Source organism: Mastomys coucha, unplaced genomic scaffold (assembly GCF_008632895.1).
Source record: "Mastomys coucha isolate ucsf_1 unplaced genomic scaffold, UCSF_Mcou_1 pScaffold15, whole genome shotgun sequence".
NCBI classification, from domain to species: Eukaryota; Metazoa; Chordata; class Mammalia; order Rodentia; family Muridae; genus Mastomys; species Mastomys coucha.
Window position 1 is genome coordinate 150,612,254 of NW_022196897.1, and position 17,783 is coordinate 150,630,036.

A 17,783-nucleotide genomic window follows, 5' to 3' on the forward strand; every position below is an offset into this window, starting at 1 on the left:
TCTCTCTCTCTCTCTCTCTCTCTCTCTCTCTCTCTCTCTCTCTCTCTCTCTCTCTCATTTCTTTCAAGACAAGACTTCTCTGTGTAGCCCTGGCTGTCCTAGAACTAGTTCTATAGATTACGCTGGCCTTGAACTCAGAGACCTCCTGTCTCTGTCTCCCAAGTGCTGGGACTAAGTCTTCTTATGTGTTAAAACCTGCTTCGTGTCTATTTTAGAGAAAGTTCTATCTATGAGATGGAATATTCTGGAATGTCGGTTAAGTCCATTTGCTCTAGAATGCCTTTAACACTGATGACACTAGTTATTTTGTAACTAGATCACCTGTCTGGAAACTTAAGGGTTTTTTGGAAAGTTGGTTGGCTGGTGTTTTGCTGTGGCAAACACATGAAGGAACGTTTCGTTAAAGTGGACACAGGTGTGAAAGGCTAAGGTAGACTGGTGAAGGAACACTTCGCTGAAGCAGGCACAGGAGAGAGGATGTTCTGCTAAAGCAAGCATGTGAAAGGACACTTGAAAGATTCTTTGCTAACAACACACATGTATTGGTCCACCTTACATTGCAATAGTTGAGCTCCACTTGCCTGGACTCCACAGAGAGAAATGCATCAAAAATCTTCTGGTGGTGTGGTGCAGTTTCTTGCCACTTCCATGGACTTGGGCTGAGTGATGTCAGCTGAGACAGACGCATGAGCTGAGGCAAAACACATGGTGAGGCCAGACCCATGGAGCACATATGATGTTAAGGTTTAAGTAGGACTCACCAGACAGTGACCGAGGCTGAGCTAGGCGTGTTTATACAGCTAGCTGTGCAACGCTTGTGGATTTCTCTGAGAAAGGCACAACAGAGAACTTCTGTCATTCCTCCTCCTCCCTCCTGCTGACCCGAGCCAAGGCCTGACCATCTTTGCTAGGTAGTGCCATCACTGCTCACTTATGTTGGCTATCCCACCTCTACAGAACTGAGCTGCTGGTGCATCCGTGAAGGGTTTGTGAATGGATCAAGCTGCTGCTGCTAACCTGTGAACTGAACTGCCGATTTCCAGACAACACGGACGGGAGTTGCTCAAAAGAACCTTTCTAAACAGGTCCACTCCCCGTATTCTTTCCTTTCCTCCTACTTCTGGTGGGCGGTGGGCTACACGAGAGGTTAAAGAGTTTAAGAACCATCATCATTCAAAATAAGGTTTGAAGAAATTAAAGTTACACCTGTCAGCCAGCGAGAATGGGTTATTAGTCACCCACTATTGACGTATTGAGGGTTATTAGTCAACCACTATTGATGTATTGAGGTCAATCTTTGCACTTTACCTCTAGTATTGTTTGTCTAAAGAAACTGCAGGTACCGGTGTTTGATCCATACATGTCAAAGGTTATACTGTGCTCTTGATGAATTGTTCCCCTAATCAATAGGAAGCGATCTTTTTTTGCTTCTTCTAAGTTTGGATTGAAGTCTGCACGCATCTGCTTCCCAGTTTCAGTTGCCTGGCAACCTTCCATTCTCTCACCATAAAGCTGTTTACTTTTGCCAGTCAGGTGCATTTCTTGCAGGCAACAAGAGATGCTATCTTTCTTTACAGCCAATCTGCTAGTGAGTGCCATTTGATTGGGGACACTAAGGCTATTTGAATTCAGTTATTAATAGGCCATGATGGTACAAGCCTGTAATAACTGTATCTGGAAGACAGGGAAAAGCAGATCGATCCAAGTTCAAAACCAGCATGCACAACAATGATCTTTCAAGATTCAGCTAAGGCTGTATAGTGAGACTTCATCTATAAAAACCAAAACCAACCTGCCCTGAGAGGCATTGCAGGTGTGGCTGCTGTGTCACATGTGCATCAGTAGGTGGCAGAGAGGAGAGAGACCGTGTCTATGCTCAGCGTTCTGACCTAGGAACATCTGAGTGACTAATAGCCTAGCATTCCCGGGGGTGGGGGGAAACAAACTTGGGGTGACCACCAGTCCAGACAGGTTCCCAGGGCATAGCCCTGCTTGAGGCCACATGGACTGGCAAGAGAAAGTCCGAGACTGGAAGAACCTCACCTGGGATCTCAGCCTGGGGCAGGAGATAGACAAACCCCACGTGGGACCATGCAGTGGCCTGGGCAAGGACCTAGCCCAAGATGACTACCATTGGTCCAGGCAGGGAGCTGGCCTGAAATGACCAGCGGTCAAACCCTGCGCAGACCTGAGGGGGCAGACCATGCCCAAGATGACCCCTGCCTGGTGACATAATGCCACAGCACTCCTGAGACCACTCCTGAGATGACCCCAGACACTCAGAGACCCCAAGGCACCACTAAGAGGAGCAAGTTATTAGAAGAGAAATAGACAGGAAAGAGAAACAGAAGGATGTGGGCACAGTGAAGAGAGGCAGACCTGGGGACTTGAGGGCAGTGAGGGACAGCCTGATATGAGTAGCTGGTGATGCCACCTGGGACCACAGTGGGGTCCTGGCCTGTGCTGCCACCAGGGGCATTGTCTGGGTCCATGGCTCTGCAGCAGCAGGGAGTGGTACCATCAAAGGCCAGACAGATGTCCCTGCTCTGGTCCACCATCCAGGGTCGTGTTGATATCTGAGGGCTGTGCAGAACTGGCCCTACCCCTCACCTGGGTATCATAGGAGAACGGTCCCAGGGCATGGAAGCAGGAGAGCCACCCTCATCCCTCGACATCTTCAGTACTTGGGAGAGTGGCCCCAAACATCACCTAGCACGGTAGAGCTGGCCCTGGTTGTGGGAATTGTGGGTACGCCTGCCTGAGGGGGATGAAGGTGGGAGAATTGGTCCTGCCACTTGTCTCCCGTGCGATGGCATGGGTGAGGGAGAGATACCTTTCTCTCCCCTTCACCCCTTGCTACCTGTGGCAGGCGGGAGACCAGGCTTTGGGTTCATGAGAGCAGTAAAGTTGGCCCTGCCCCTCACCAGCTGCAGCACTCAGGAGGCAAATGTCTCCCCTCTTTCCTCTCACCATCTACAACAGGCCGGAGAGCTGAGGTCATCAGAGTGGGAGAGCTGGCTCAGGCCCTAAGCTGCTACAGCACTCCGGAGACCAGGCCCAGTACCTAGCCTAGGCTGCACAGTAGAGCCGGGCCTGGACGTGAGGGTTATGGGCGAGTGTGTTCTCCAGGTGTGAGAGAAGGAGCAGGGAGTTAGCTGGTGAGCTACCCAGGTCAGATGCCTCTCATCTGGGCTTTGAAGTGGCCCACCCCAACATCTACCCCACTGATGAACTTCTGGAGTGCGTGAAGGAACCAATCCCACAGATCCAAAACTATAGGATCTCCATAACACAGAGCAACAACAGAGCAACCTGAGAGGAGTCCGAGTGAGGATCCAGAACCCAGAGACCTTGTACCAGACCAACAACTCATTGTAATGAACATTTGCAAGCAAAGAAGTATGAACAAAAGGAATACACTACAGCTTCCACAAAAAGATTGTTTTTTCTCTGTTGGTGGGGGGGTTTGTAAAGAAGGGGGGTGGGTATGAGAGGAAGGGGATTGAGTGGGATTGGGGTGCATGATATGAAATTCACAAAGAGCCAATAAAAAGTAAGACAAAAACAAGCAAAAAGTAGTTAGTAGTCAATCTCTCAGTTTCATAGCATGTTCCATGCTAGTTAAACTGTTTTCTAGTTATTGGTGCGGTATCAGTGGGTGAGGATCGATTTAAAGTGTGTTTCCAGGCCCTTAACAGTTTGATGCTGTTGCTCTTGTTGTTAGATTTGTTTCTACTCACTGAGTGGTGCGGGGATCAGAGCATCAAGAGCATGCTGCTCTACAAGACAAATAACACGGGGAGAAAAATCAAAACTAACGTGTCCAGGGTGCAACACAAAACACAAGAAACGTGAAACACGCCAAGGCAGCGTGGCGGCTCCAAAAGACGAAACTCCTTAACTAATGGATTAAAGATGTTGAAACAGAGGCTGGAGAGACGGCTCAGGGGTTAAGAGCTCTGGCTGCTCTTTCAGAGGTCCTGAGTTCAATCTCCAGCAGTCACATGGTGGCTCACAGCCATCTGTAATGGGATCAGATGCCCTCTTCTGGTGTGTCTGAAGACAGCGACAGTGTACTCACACATGAAGGAGAGGTGAAAGGCAAGAAGCTATAGCGATGGTTAAGATGGGTCAGAGCACTTGCCAAGCACTCGGGAGGACCTGAGTTTGGATTCCCAGCACACAGGTGAAAAGCTAATTGCAGCCCAGCTTGCTACAGCACACCTGTTACCTGAGAGCTGAAGCAGAGTGGAGACAGGAGAATTGCTGGAGCTTGCTGGCTGCCAGTCTAGCTCAAAGATCTGCAGGTGTGGTGAGAGTTGCTGTCTCAAGAGAAGAAGGCAGAGATCAGTAGAGGACACATAACAACATCCCCTACTCTCTGTGCATACACACAGATGCATGCAACCACACACACACATGTGTGTACATACATATGTACACACACATGCATATACCTAACATACTGATATACTGCACGTGCAAACACATACATAAAGTTTATTAGTTAAAAATGATCGATGGGTGGCTGAAGAGATGGCTAAGTAGCCAAGAAGAGCTCTTGTTGCTCTTGTGGGAGACTTGGGTTCACATTCCAGTGCCCACATGGTAACTCACACCAGTGATTCTTGGACTCTTGTAACCTCCCAAAGCAGCAGGCACACACAATGCACGTTGCTTACGTTCAAGCAGAGCACGCATGCACGCAAGATAAATAAATCTAAATAAACAACAACAACAACAGAAAGGACACAACAGAGCAAATTAATTCAGTCCAAGACCTGGAGAGGGAAACCAGTGCCACACAAGGAGAAAGCCACCAATGTGGATGAGAAAAGTGGCAGTGTGAATGAGCAAGCTAGCTACGTGGAAGATACATCCATCATGGAAAGTGGAATTCTTGAAAAAAAAAATGGAAATGTTGGAAATCAAAATTTTAATAAAATAAATTTTAAGACACAGTGGAAAACATCTTCAATAGTTGTCAAGAATGGAGGGTAAGGGACTGGAGAGATGGCTCAGTGGTTAAGAGCACTGGCTAGTCTTCTAGAGGACCCAGGTTCATTTCCAGAACCCATATGGTGTCTGACACACCAGCTTCTGGCCTTTGTGGGAACTGAGTGCACATATGGTATGCACAGACACACATACAGGCAAAACATCTATACACATAAATTTTTTTTAATTAAAAATTTAAAAAACAGTGGATGAAACTGAACAAATACTACATTCAAATCCTAACAATGAGCCAATGACATTCATTTTATTCTCTTGAATCATGCCAAGCATTCTCAACACGGACCACGGAGGCCTTGGTGTGTGTCTGCAAGAACACACAATATGGTGTACACTCACATAGACACACATACACATGAATGAAAACATAAATCTTTTTTTAAAAGTCCAGTATAGCAATATTTACCTATTAATTGACATTTAGAGTTATTAATGATATGTGAGGATTCATTTCAATAATATTAAGGGGTTCTTTTGTATGAATCTTTCTGAATTATTCAAAGATTCTCTACTTGTAAATTCACCTGCTAACTAAAAACTATGTGTCAGTCTGGTACCAATGCTTTGGCAATCATTTAAGGATGTGTGTGCAGTGGCAAACAAGTCTCCCAACAGTTGGGTTACTTCTGCCAATATTTCATTGGCTGAAGCCAGTGGCGCAGGGTTGCATATTCCTCCCATAGGTTCCAGGTTCCAGGAGTCAAGGGGCAACGCGCAGTCCTCCTGTGGAATGAGTGATTGTGGTGAACAACGTAATGTGCTATTATCACCTCCTTCTAATGTCAACAATGTTATATATCACATATAAACATATGTGTGTGCGCATGTCCATGAGAAAACATCCAGCTATACACTGATGAAGCATGTTCTACCCTGGGACAATCTCTCTGTAGACACCCAGTTCATCTGATGTATAGACGCCCAGTTCACCTGATCTATAGACACCCAGTTCATCTGATCCATAGACGCCCAGTTCATCTGATCTATAGATGCCCAGTTCATCTGATCTATAGACGCCCAGTTCACCTGATCTATGGACGCCCAGTTCATCTGATCTATAGACGCCCAGTTCACCTGATCTATAGACGCCCAGTTCATCTGATCTATAGATGCCCAGTTCATTTGGTAGCGTCCCATGACCACATCAGATCATCCCTGGAAATCAGTTCCCTCTTTGATCTGCTTAGCTCATGACACCCCTGGCATGAAAGCCCTTGGCATTGTGATTGGCTATTATTCCTCGTGGCAGCTGTATGTTCTCAGTCTTCTTGGGTTCTGACGCCCCACATCTGCCTGGGCATCCTTTGGACCACACTGAGGTTGCATTTTGTTTACTGAGTCTTGCTCTCCCACATATACCCTGATGGACACCCCCCTTTCAGCTACCACATTCTTTACCAGGCCTCCTCTGATGTGAAGAACTTAACTGTCTGTCGGGAGCTCAGCTTCTTCACCAGGCTGCATTCCTGCATGGACACCCTCGTCACATGACTCGGGTGCTCCTCCTGTGCTAGGCTGCTCCCCTTGCCCTCTGCCTCATGGGGGACAACTTTCCCTCTGTACTGTTTCCTGCCCCTGCATTGCGGGGCACCCTCCACATCTAACTGGTTCTGCTCTGGGTGCCAACAGCCCCCCTACACAGATGCCCTCCAACCTGTTCCAGCTCGGACGCCCACAATGGGCCCCTGGAACCCTTCCCCTCAGGGCAGATACCTACCTTGATCTGCCCTATCTAATGGCTTTAGGGTTGACTAGTTCTGTTTCTGAGGGAAGAGAAAGGGCAGAATGTCTCTTATGAGAACATGTGTAAAAAATAATGCTGAGATAGTCATTAAAGATTAATATTCTACCAGAATAAACTACAAGTGCCCACTCACTAAGCTAACACAGAGGTCAAAAGAGAGTACATTCCACCCCCTGAAGCTCTCTGTCTCCTTCCAAATCTCGCCTCCTCAAATCCCTCAAAGGCTCATCTATTATTAACCGCCCCCTTCCTTTCTTCATATTTTCAAAAATATATTTCCTCATATATTGGGGCTTTGACAGACAGGGTCTCACTACTTATCTCTGAATGTCCTGGAACCCACCATGTACACAATACTGGTCTTGAATTCACAGAGATCTGCATGCCTTTGCCTCCCAAGTGTTGGGATTAAAGGTGTGGGCCACCATGTTTGGACAAACATATCTTTTAATTATATATTTTTTGAAGCAGGGTTTCTCTGTGTGACCTTGGCTGTCCTGGAACTCTGTAGACCAGGCTGGCCTCAAACTCAGAAATCTGCCTGCCTCTGCCTTCCAAGTGCTGGGTTTTGTGTAAACAGAGTAATTTCTAAAATTTTCTCTCTGTGTCTCTCTCTCTGTCTCTCTCTGTCTCTCTCTCTCTCTCTCTCTCTCTCTCTGTGTGTGTGTGTGTGTGTGTATGTGTGTGTGTATGTGTGTCTTTTTCTCTGTGTTTCTCTCTGTGATGTGATTTTTATTCCTGGGTCATCTATTGTATAGATAACCACAATATCTCTATTCTGCCATCTAGATAGCTTACAATTCTTTTTGCATGTGCATGTGTGTGTTGGCATGCAAGTGTGCATGCATGTTTGCATGTGTGAGTGAACATATATGACAGTGTATGTGCTTCTGGAGGGCTGAGGTTGACACTGGTCTTCAACCACTCCCCACCTTACATGTTGAAGAGGGTCTCTAAGTCGAACCCAGAGCTATCTACCCATCATGCTCTACTGCTCCATCATCTCTACCTCCCCAACCTGGGATCACAAGCAGGCCACCAGGCCCCACCCAGCATTTACACGAGTGCTGAGGATCCAAACCTGCTGTGCAGATGCTTCACCATGGAGCCAACTCCCAGTCCTGGATGGCTTATGTTTCTCAACATGCAAAATGCTGTGAGCAAGCATGCATTTGCTGGAGTACACAGGTGGGGGTTCTCGCAGGTTATACAGCTGAGTTTTGGGTGTGTTGAAAGAAGATTACTTTCTTGCTTCTTCTAGGGTGTAGTTTCCCTCTTTGTGTTGGTGTTTTCCATCTATCATCCTCTGTAGGGCTGGATTTGTGGAAAGATATTGTGTAAATTTAGTTTTGTCATGGAATATCTTGTTTTCTCCATCTATGGTAATTGAGAGTTTTGCTGGGTATAGTAGCCTGGGCTGGCATTTGTGTTCTCTTAGGGTCTGTATGACATTTGCCCAGGATCTTCTAGCTTTCATAGTCTCTGGTGAGAAGTCTGGTGTAATTCTGATAGGCCTGCCTTTATATGTTACTTGACCTTTCCCCCTTATTGCTTTTAATAGTGTTTCTTTGTTTTGTGCATTTGGTGTTTTGATTATTATGTGACAGGAGGGATTTCTTTTCTGGTCCAAACTATTTGGAGTTCTGTAGACTTCTTGTATGTTCATAGACATCTCTTTCTTTAGGTTAGGGAAGTTTTCCTCTATAATTTTGTTGAAGATATTTACTGGCCCTTTAAGTTGGTGTCTTAGTCAGGGTTTCTAGTCCTGCACAAAACATCATGCCCTAGAAGCAAGTTGAGGAGGAAAGGGTTTATTTAGCTTACTTCCACATGGCTGTTGATCATCAGAGGAAGCCAGGACTGGAACTCAAGTAGGTCAGAAAGCAGGAGCTGATGCAGAGGCCATGGAGAGATGTTCCTTACTGGCTTGCTTCTCCTGGCTTGCTCAGCCTGCTCTCTTATAGAACCCAGGACTACCAGCCCAGGGATGGCACCACCCACAAGGGGCCCTACCCCCTTGATCACTAATTGAGAAAATGCCTCAAAGCTGGATCTCATGGAGGCACTTCCCCAACTGAAGCTCCCTTCTCTGTGATAACTCCAGCCTGTGTCAAGTTGGCACACAAAACGAGGCAGTACAGTTGGGAATCTTCACTCTCTTCTATACCTATTATCCTTAGGTTTTGCCTTTTCATTGTGTCCTGGATTTCCTGGATGTTTTGAGTTAGGGCTTTTTGCATTTTGCATTTTCTTTGAACGTTGTGTCAATGTTTTCTATGGTATCTTCTGCCTCTGAGATTCTCTCTTCTATCTCTTGTATTCTGTTGGTGTTGCTTGCATCTATAACTTTTAATCTCTTTCCTAAGTTTTCTATCTCCAGGGTTGTCTCTCTTTCTGATTTCTTTATTGTTTCTATTTCCATTTTTAGATTCTGGATGGTTTTGTTCATTTCCTTCACCTGTTTGATTGTGTTTTCCTGTAGTTCTTTAAGGGATTTTTGTGTTTCCTCTTTAAGGGCTTCTAGCTGTTTACCTGTGTTCTCCTGTATTTCTTTAAGGAAGTTATTTATGCCCTTCTTAAAGTCTTCTATCATCATCATGAGATGTGATTTTAAATCAGAATCTTGCTTTTCTGGTGTGTTGGGGTATCCAGGGCTCACTGTGGTGGGAGAACTGGGTTCTTATGATGCCAAGTAGCCTTGGTTTCTGTTGCATATGTTCTTGTCCTTGCCTCTGGTCATCTGGTTATCTGTGTTGTTAGCTGGTCTTGCTCTCACTGACTATGGCTTGTCCCTCCTGCAAGTCTGTGTGTCAGTACTCCTGGGAGACCAGCTCTCTCCTGGCAGTATTTGGATATGGAGCACTGTGGCACAGGATCAACTTCCAGAGCAGACAGAAACTGGAAGGCTATGTCTGGCATTTTTTCAGTTTGGGGAGGGTTTGATTTTGGGGTTTTGGTTTTGATTTGGATTGGATTGTGTGTGTGTGTGTTTTATTGTTGTTGTTCTTTTTCCTGACAGGGTTTCTCTGTGTAGCCCTGGCTGTCTTGGAACACTCTCTGTAGACCAGGCTGGTCTCCAACTCAAAGACTCTCCTGCCTCTGCCTCCCAAGCGTTGGGATTAAAGGCATATCCCACCACACCTGGCAATGTCTTAATTGGGTGTTGGTAATCAAACCTAGGAACATACATTCTGGGTAAGCACTGTACCACGGAGACACATTCCCACTCACCCAGCACCAAGAATTTTTTTAAACCTTTTACCTTCCCTACCCCAGACATAGGAATCTTCTTTTAACTATATTTCTTCAACAGTTTTAGGTTTTAATTATTCTTTTTAGTGGGGTTGTGTGTGGCCGAGCTCCCAATGTTAGCTGTCATATAGGCCCTGTTTATTCTAGCTCTCGAACATTTCCCAGAGGGTGTCCTAAGCCAGCTGAATAGATATTTAAGGAACATTTATTGATACTCTGCTGCTACCAGGTTCCCGTCACTTCTCTACTGAGAACACATTTGTTAAATATCTAAGTTGCCTTTTTTTTTAAAGACAGTGATACATTATATGTCTAAGTATTCTATTTGGTAGCGTTTCAAAATATCTTTTATCAACTGGTGTTCTCTTTCTCAGCTCTGGTATTAATGCTCTCTTTTAACTAATCTATATTCATTTCATCCTGATGATATTGAACTTCATTGTTTTATTAAAATACTTTCATAACTGGCAACGTTTTTAGATATGGCTGCTGTATTAATGTGACATTTCAATGTGTATATATACTGTGAGATCATTAAATCAAGTTAAGTCTACACTTCCAACACTATTTAGTTATCTATTTTTATTTATTTATGTGTCTAGGTGTTGGGGGGTGGGCATTCATGCATGTGCCTGTCCATATGGAGGTCAGAGGACGACTGTGTGAAGTTTTCCTCTCCCACCTTTATGTGGGTTCAGGACATCAGATGCAGGTGGCCAGGCTTATGCAGCAATCACCTTTGCCAGCTGAGCTAATTTACTGGTCCCCAGTCATCATGTATATGAGAACTTTAAAGTCTAGTATCAAAAATTTCAAGTGCTTTTATTTGTTGACCATTTGAATTTCTTCCTCTGAGAATTGTTTGTCCTTCAACCTCCATGTGCATAACTAACAAATATAAAAAAGAGCAGTGCTTAAATTTTAATAAATGAATTTTTATATATTTTATTTTACTGTTAGTTTAATCACACCATGGCCAGTTTAGTGTAAATCTATTAGCACTGGTTGAGACATTTTTAAAAACTGTCTATATGCTGATTTATTTATTTATTTATTTATTTGGTTGGTTAGTTAGTTTTGGTTATTGGAAACACATTTAAATTACCTGCTGATCAGTCCTGCTATAACACCAAGCCAGGTCACTCTAGAGCAATGGCTCTCAACCTTTCTAACTCTCCAATTCTTTAATACAGTTCTTCATGTTATGCTGACCCCTAACCATAAAATTATTTCATGGCTACTTCATAACTGTAAGTTTGCTAGTTATGGGTTATGTTGTCTGATAGCCTTAGGTGACCCCCATGACATGGTTATTCTACCCACAAAGGGTCAGGACGCACAAGTTGAGAACCACTGCTTTAGACCGTTCCAACCAGTAAAGCTAAAATCAGATACCCAGGGGACTCCCAACCCACACCTTTGAATACTAATCTTCTAAAGCGAATTAAGCAAGACAGCCATCAGCTCTGGATGTTCCCTGGTGCATTGGAGCAGAGATGAGCATACTGCCCACCCACGTTTCCCTCACTGACTTCTTTTTAATTGCTCAACAGAAAACAACCCATGACCTGCACTTAAAGCAATCGCCTCAAGCTAACCCAATACAACTTTAAGTGTCTGGCCCACAGTGCCACTATCAGGGTTCTTTTGCCCCGTGCTCCTCCCTAACCCAAGTCCTCACTCAATCTTATCCTTGCCCTGCAATGAGTGACATTTTTCAGGAAGCTCTAATGCTGCACGGTGAGGGGTTTAGCATGGGGGTCTGCATGTCCATTCATTGTGAAGTAGACTTATGTAGGCTCATCTACCAGTTTGTGCCTATTTATGCTCCTTTACTATTTTTTTTTAAAAAATGATTTCTTCGTTGCTATTTTATGCATACAAGTGTCTTGCCAGGTTGTAGATATAGGCAACATGTGCATGCAGTGCCCAGGAGACCAGAGGAGGGTGTTGGATCCCTTAAAACCAGAGTTAAAGGTGGCTGTGAGTGCCGGGAACTGAACCTTCGTCCTCTGCAAGAGCAGCACGTGCTCTTAACTGCTGAGAAATCTCTCCAGCCCCTCCTTTGCTGTTTTTAACAAAATAACTTGAGCTGTCCAGATTTGTGGGTACAAGAGTAGAAGCCAAGCGTGAAGGGCTGGCAAGTGAGGATGTGTAGCCCATAGTTTTGTACTCAGTTCATCAGTCCATCTTACTCCGTCTGCGGTTGGGGCAGGGGCAGAAATCCCAGGGTATTGCTGCCTGTGATTTGTCTTGCTCCTCACTCACGCCCTTCCCCCACCCCACTCCGTGTTTATGATTTTCACTCTGCCGTATGCCTACTCTGTGTCATCCTCTGGGGTAAAATGAAACAGTTCTTCTTCAAGAAGACTACCCTGATGCCACAGCCCACAGAACATCTCTTCTCTGTGTGTCAAGGCCCTGACCCCTTGGTCCCTCCTTGCTGTACCCTTTTCTAACTTCTACCTATTTGAATCATATTGCTTTGCCTTTCCTTGGTCTATGGACTCTAAGTGACGCCTAGTGACCCCTGCACTCATCTGAGGTGGATTTGAACACAGTCTTCATGTAGTGCATTCTCAACAACCCTGTAGATATTGTTGTTTATTCTTTCTGTAGCATTTTCTTACATTTGAAAAGACCCTAACAACCCCCCCAAACAATTGACCGAATCATAGTGACACACAGGTGATGTGTAAGAGGAGAGCTTATTTAGAGCAAGAGATGCCATCTTCCAGTTCTGAATCATTGGTGTAGCCATATTTACACAAGATTTCACGTCCATGGACTAATCAAAAATGGAAGTAGCTTGTGGCTACCTTCTAGAATCTAGGGCCTGAGTTAGTCTCAGAAGGGGTATATCCAGGTATGGAGAATTCAAAGTAACAGTATCCTCATTGGCCAAAAAGAACATTCCCCCCACCCCATATAAGCAGTTTTCTCTTCTTTATGTCATGTCAATAAGCAGAGATAAATAGGTCTAGGAGTCTGGGTGAAAGAGAACAGACTGCTAAAGGGTGGGAAGGTAGGGGAAATCTAGACCAGGAGGTAGGGGCTAGGGGCTGGGTGCAGGGGCAGAGTCAGAGAAAGTAGTTGGGGCAGCAACAGTCCTGTAACTATAGACAAAAGGGGGCCTCGGTTTCTGGAACAGCTTTTGGGGAAGGAGGTAGGCAGAGAAGACATTGTCTGGGCACCCTCACCCCTACCCACACCTGATTCAAGAGGACGGTCCAACAGGAGGTTGGTCTTCCGAAACTTTCCGTGTGGCTTGAAACGATGCTGATTTACGGTACAACCATGGGGACCAAGTTGCCGATTTTATGGTTTGACTTTGCGCCCTCTAGAGGAGAAAGGGACAGGGACGATAGGAGGTCACACGGTGTAGCCAAACAGACTTCTCTAGGGGTGATCATAATTGGGTTTTGTGGCTTAAGAGATGCCCATATATAGCTTCTCCTACGGGATGATAACCCACTGGACATTGACATCGATGCCAGATTTTCTGGGGCTTGGCAAAATCAGGTAGGCCTCCAAGTGGAGACCGGGTGCCTGAAACCCGGATGGAGAACCAGGAGTCCTCAGATTGGATTGGATGTAGGAACTGGGAGGCACAGTGCCGTGCTGCCTCTCTTCCCACAGTGTGGCTTTCCAAGATCTTTGTAACCTGAACGAAGAGGGGAAGTGCTCTCCAGAACCTACCTGCCTCTTCCGGGCTCATGCAGACATTGCCACAGAAGGCATGACAGCAGCGAAACTCCTGCTCACAGTCCAGGTGCGCCCTGCAGTTGCTTTTGCACTGGGTGCTGGTCGGCCGCGCCAGGCAGGGCTGCAGTTTGGGCCTTGTTAAAACTGAGAAGGCATACGTAAGCAGAGATTCTTCTAACCAAGAGCATTTCTCACTATTACCAGCAGCTCCAGCGCTCCGGGATCTCCTTCTGCTTCCTCTACCCTGCCCAATAGCCTAGCGATTTCTTTTTGGTTCTTGGATGAAAGGGCCACTCCCTGATAGGCTCCTTAATCCCACAAGGCACAGTAATGGTATCCACATGGACTTTAAACTCACAAACTTAAGTCTAATTCTCAAAGCAGAGAGTCCTTCATTTTCACTTTATTTTACAGGGTGGGAGGAACTGGGTCCCAGGGTAAGAAAGCACCTGCCTCCTGGCGGCCGACTTTTTGGTTCTTTATGTGGTTACACACACACACACACACACACACACACACACACACACACACGTTGGACACTAATCCCTTGGCAGAGGAGTAGGCTGCAGGGGCTCCTCTGCAACCTCTGGGCTGTCTCTTTCTTCTATTTTGCTGTGCCGAAGCTTTATAATTTGAGGCCCTCTGCTGATTCTTTCCTTTATGTCCGGAACTAGTGGAGTCCTCTTCAGAAAGCTGTTGCCTATGCCTACAGCCTCAACTGTCTGCCCCACAGTTTCCTCTAGACCAGTGGTTCTCAGCCTTCCTAACGCTGCGACCCTTTGATACAGTTCCTCATGTTGTGGTGAAACTCCACACTGACCGTAAAATTATTTTTATTGCTACTTCATAACTAATTTTGCTACTGCTATGAACCTTAATATAAATATCTGATATGCGGCCCCCTGTGAAAGAGTTGACTCTTTAAAGAGATACCCACAGGTTGAGAACCACTGCTCTAGGCATTTCAAAGCATCCTGCATTACAATAAACATCCCAAAGATGAATGATCTAGTGAACAGAAGTAAGAATGACTGATAAATGCATGGAAAAAATGTTATGTATCCCCAGCCAAAATGGCAAACACTAGCTAGAAAGGTGAGGCAGGGAAAGGGGCCTTTAAAGTGGGTTAGTGGAAAGGGGTCTTGGCTCAGCCACTGTGAGAATCAGAAGGAAGACCCTGCAAAACTAATAGGATGACCATAATAACACCCCACCATATCATCCTTGGGAATATCTCCCAGGAGTCAGAACACCATACAATAGATTCTGCACACCCGTGTTCATGGCAGCAACATTCACAAGTCAACGTATAGAATTAGCCTAGGCTGCCCATCAATGAATAAATAAACTGTATATATACACATATAATAATATATTAGTAATAGACAATCTATTATTAATACTATATAATAATTATATAATATGCATGTGATAATATGTGTATATATTTTATTCCTATAAAGAATGAAATTAATGGAGGCAGACATCATGTTAACAACAAAAGTACAACTCAGAAAGACCACTGATGTCTTTTTCTGTTTTCTTTCATATGCAGAACCTAGCTATTTCAGAGAGATGAAGGTTGGAGTGTCTTACTTGGGGGAAAGAGATCCTAGGGGAGGAAGGACAGAGAGAACCTGGGGGGAGTGAGGTGATGCGATAAAAGTGCCTCATCTACCATGTGAAAATGTCATGTCAAAACCTATGTTTTGCACAAATAATATATGTTAGCTTTTTAATACAAAGAATCAGGGGCTATTTCAGAAAATCAGAGTTAAGAGTCTCAGCCACCAACATGATAGCTCACAACTGTCTCTAACCTCAGTTGTGGGCCATCTGACGCCCTCTTCTGGCCTCTCTGGGCACTGCATACATGCGGTGCATAGATTTTCCTAGAGGCAAAACACCCATACACATTAAATAAAAACAAAGAGCCTGCCTTCCACTCCACTCCTCCATTTCTGGCTGAAACAGCTTCTCAGAAACTTAGGTTTCTCTTGGAACATTTCTCCTTTCAGTCTTTACCCATCTCCCTTCCACTCTGTAGAATTTCTTTAAAAAAAAAAAATACTACAGGACTTCTATGATGCTCACATATTCGTTTTTCTCACTGTGGCTGAGGTTCTAAAACACTCAATTCCCTTTAAATGGTGGGGGCACATAGTAAGAAATTATTAGATACCCTTTGTCAATTTGTGATCTGTTTCTGGAGCTCCCAGTAGAGCTTCCTCTAGACCTCCTGGGACTGTCTACAGATCAATGCTCTCCTAGACACACTGTGGCTAAGCACAGTGTGGCTGCCACAATCCCCCAACACACATACAAATAACGTCTTTCCTGCAGTACCAGGAGACCCTCCAGGGTTGAGACCTAAACATTTGGTTTCTTTCCAGCATCCTGGCTTTCAAAACGAGGGATATTCTGGGTTGCCCCAGCCCACCCCTGCTTCCTCCCTGTAACAGGACTAGAGTAGGGTTAGGATTATTTATTTTCTGCCCAGTGCCCACTTTGAAGCCATCCAAAATACCTACTGTAATCTGGAATTTGGACTTCAGAAAAAAATCTGTCTTTCCACCTTGCCAACACTGGCAGGCCTAATATCCCAAGGAGTAACAGCATCTGGAGACTGACTTGCCGCGTCATGAGGCCAACCAAGAGCATCAGGCTGCAAAGCGAGCAAGAGACCCAGTGTTGCAACAGGACCTGTGAGGGGCACAAAGCATTCCTGGTGGGTAGGTGGGAACACCCATGCCTGCTGGCCTCCCCACACCCTGCCCGGTTTTGTACCACGTCCCCCCTCTGTCCACACTACCGTCTGGCCTGGGTCAGCTCTTCACTATGTCCCCTCACCTTCTTTTCCGTTGCCCAGTGCAGCCAGTCACACCTTTACATGTTCATGTTTGGGAAATTTTAAAAGCAGGAAAGCACAAGAAAAAAATAGAGGCTCTTAGTTATTCATTACCTAGGGCTGAGCGCTGGTGATTGTTTATAAAACCATCCAGGTTTTCTGCTCTAGGTCTCCATCTACACCTAATTAATTCACACATTTCTCATAAAGTTGTCATCACATTACACCTACTGACTTTGCCATTTAATCAAATATTTATTTTCTACAATATGATTTTTTTTGGAGCAAGTGCTATTTTTTCTTGTGTGACACACACTACTGAATATATATGACACATATACATATGTACCCATGGATACTCTGATGAGTACATAGCATGTGAGTGCTTACACACACACACACACATACATGCAAACACACACACACATACACAGTAGCAATTGCCATAAGTGCAGATGCCCACAGATAGGTAGGGACCCTGGGTGCCCTGGATCTGGACTTACTGGCAGTTTTGAGCTTTTTGACGTGGGTTCGGAGGAAACCTACTTGGGTTCTCTGGAAGAGCAGCTAGTGTTCTTAACTGCCGAGCCATCTCTCTAGCCTCCAACTTGGGTGCTTCTAAAGTATAATTTATTTATTTGCTTATTTATCCATATATCTACTTACTCTCGCATGAAGACTGAATCACTGGGTGTGGTTCTTTTCTGAAGAAGGTTAATGTTGTTACTTGTAATTCTATATGTCACAGATGGTTGTGAGTACGGAGACTGAACTCTGGTCCTCTCTGCAAGAGTAGTAGGAGCTTTTAACCACTGAGCCACCTCCCCAGCCCTCGGGTGCCATCTTATCTTTCTGAGAGAATGTGTTTATTTCCTGCACAATCTTTCAGGACAGTGTTTGTTTGTTTGCTTCTGGAGTTGAAAACAATGCCATGCTAAAGGATACTTTGAGTGATTTTGACTGATGTTTGGTGATCATCCTAGATTTGTGGTGTGGTATCTGTTATTAACCTGGGAAAACTATTTTATTAGTAGTCCAGATGTTTTTCTTTGCTTTGTTCTCCTCTCTTGTCCTGTCGACAGCCTCATCACACATGTCTCAAACTGATACCATCTAGGGGTCTTGATGGGATTCGTTTTCTCTGCCAGTTAAAGAATTGAAAGGCAGGAAAAATCTCCACTGCAGCAGATGGTAGTGAAGAAATCTCTGCCACTGCAC

General features: G+C 45.0%; 1 protein-coding gene and 1 non-coding gene across 2 annotated transcripts; one reads left to right on the top strand and one right to left on the bottom strand.

Moving 5' to 3' along the window:
- Positions 1 to 1,791: 1,791 nt before the first annotated feature.
- On the top strand, positions 1,792 to 1,923 carry LOC116092765. The gene has a single exon (XR_004119475.1). It is a non-coding gene; the product is annotated as a small nucleolar RNA SNORA17 (small nucleolar RNA).
- Positions 1,924 to 12,594: 10,671 nt separating this feature from the next.
- LOC116092522 (protein WFDC10B-like) lies at positions 12,595 to 16,598 on the bottom strand. Its single transcript, XM_031373757.1, has 4 exons — positions 16,568 to 16,598; positions 16,249 to 16,420; positions 13,712 to 13,861; positions 12,595 to 13,352 (listed from the first exon to the last, which is right to left on the bottom strand). The coding sequence occupies exons 2-4, from the start codon at positions 16,376 to 16,378 to the stop codon at positions 13,297 to 13,299; spliced, it is 336 nt and encodes a 111-aa protein (XP_031229617.1). The 5' UTR covers positions 16,379 to 16,420; positions 16,568 to 16,598; the 3' UTR covers positions 12,595 to 13,296.
- Positions 16,599 to 17,783: the final 1,185 nt, after the last annotated feature.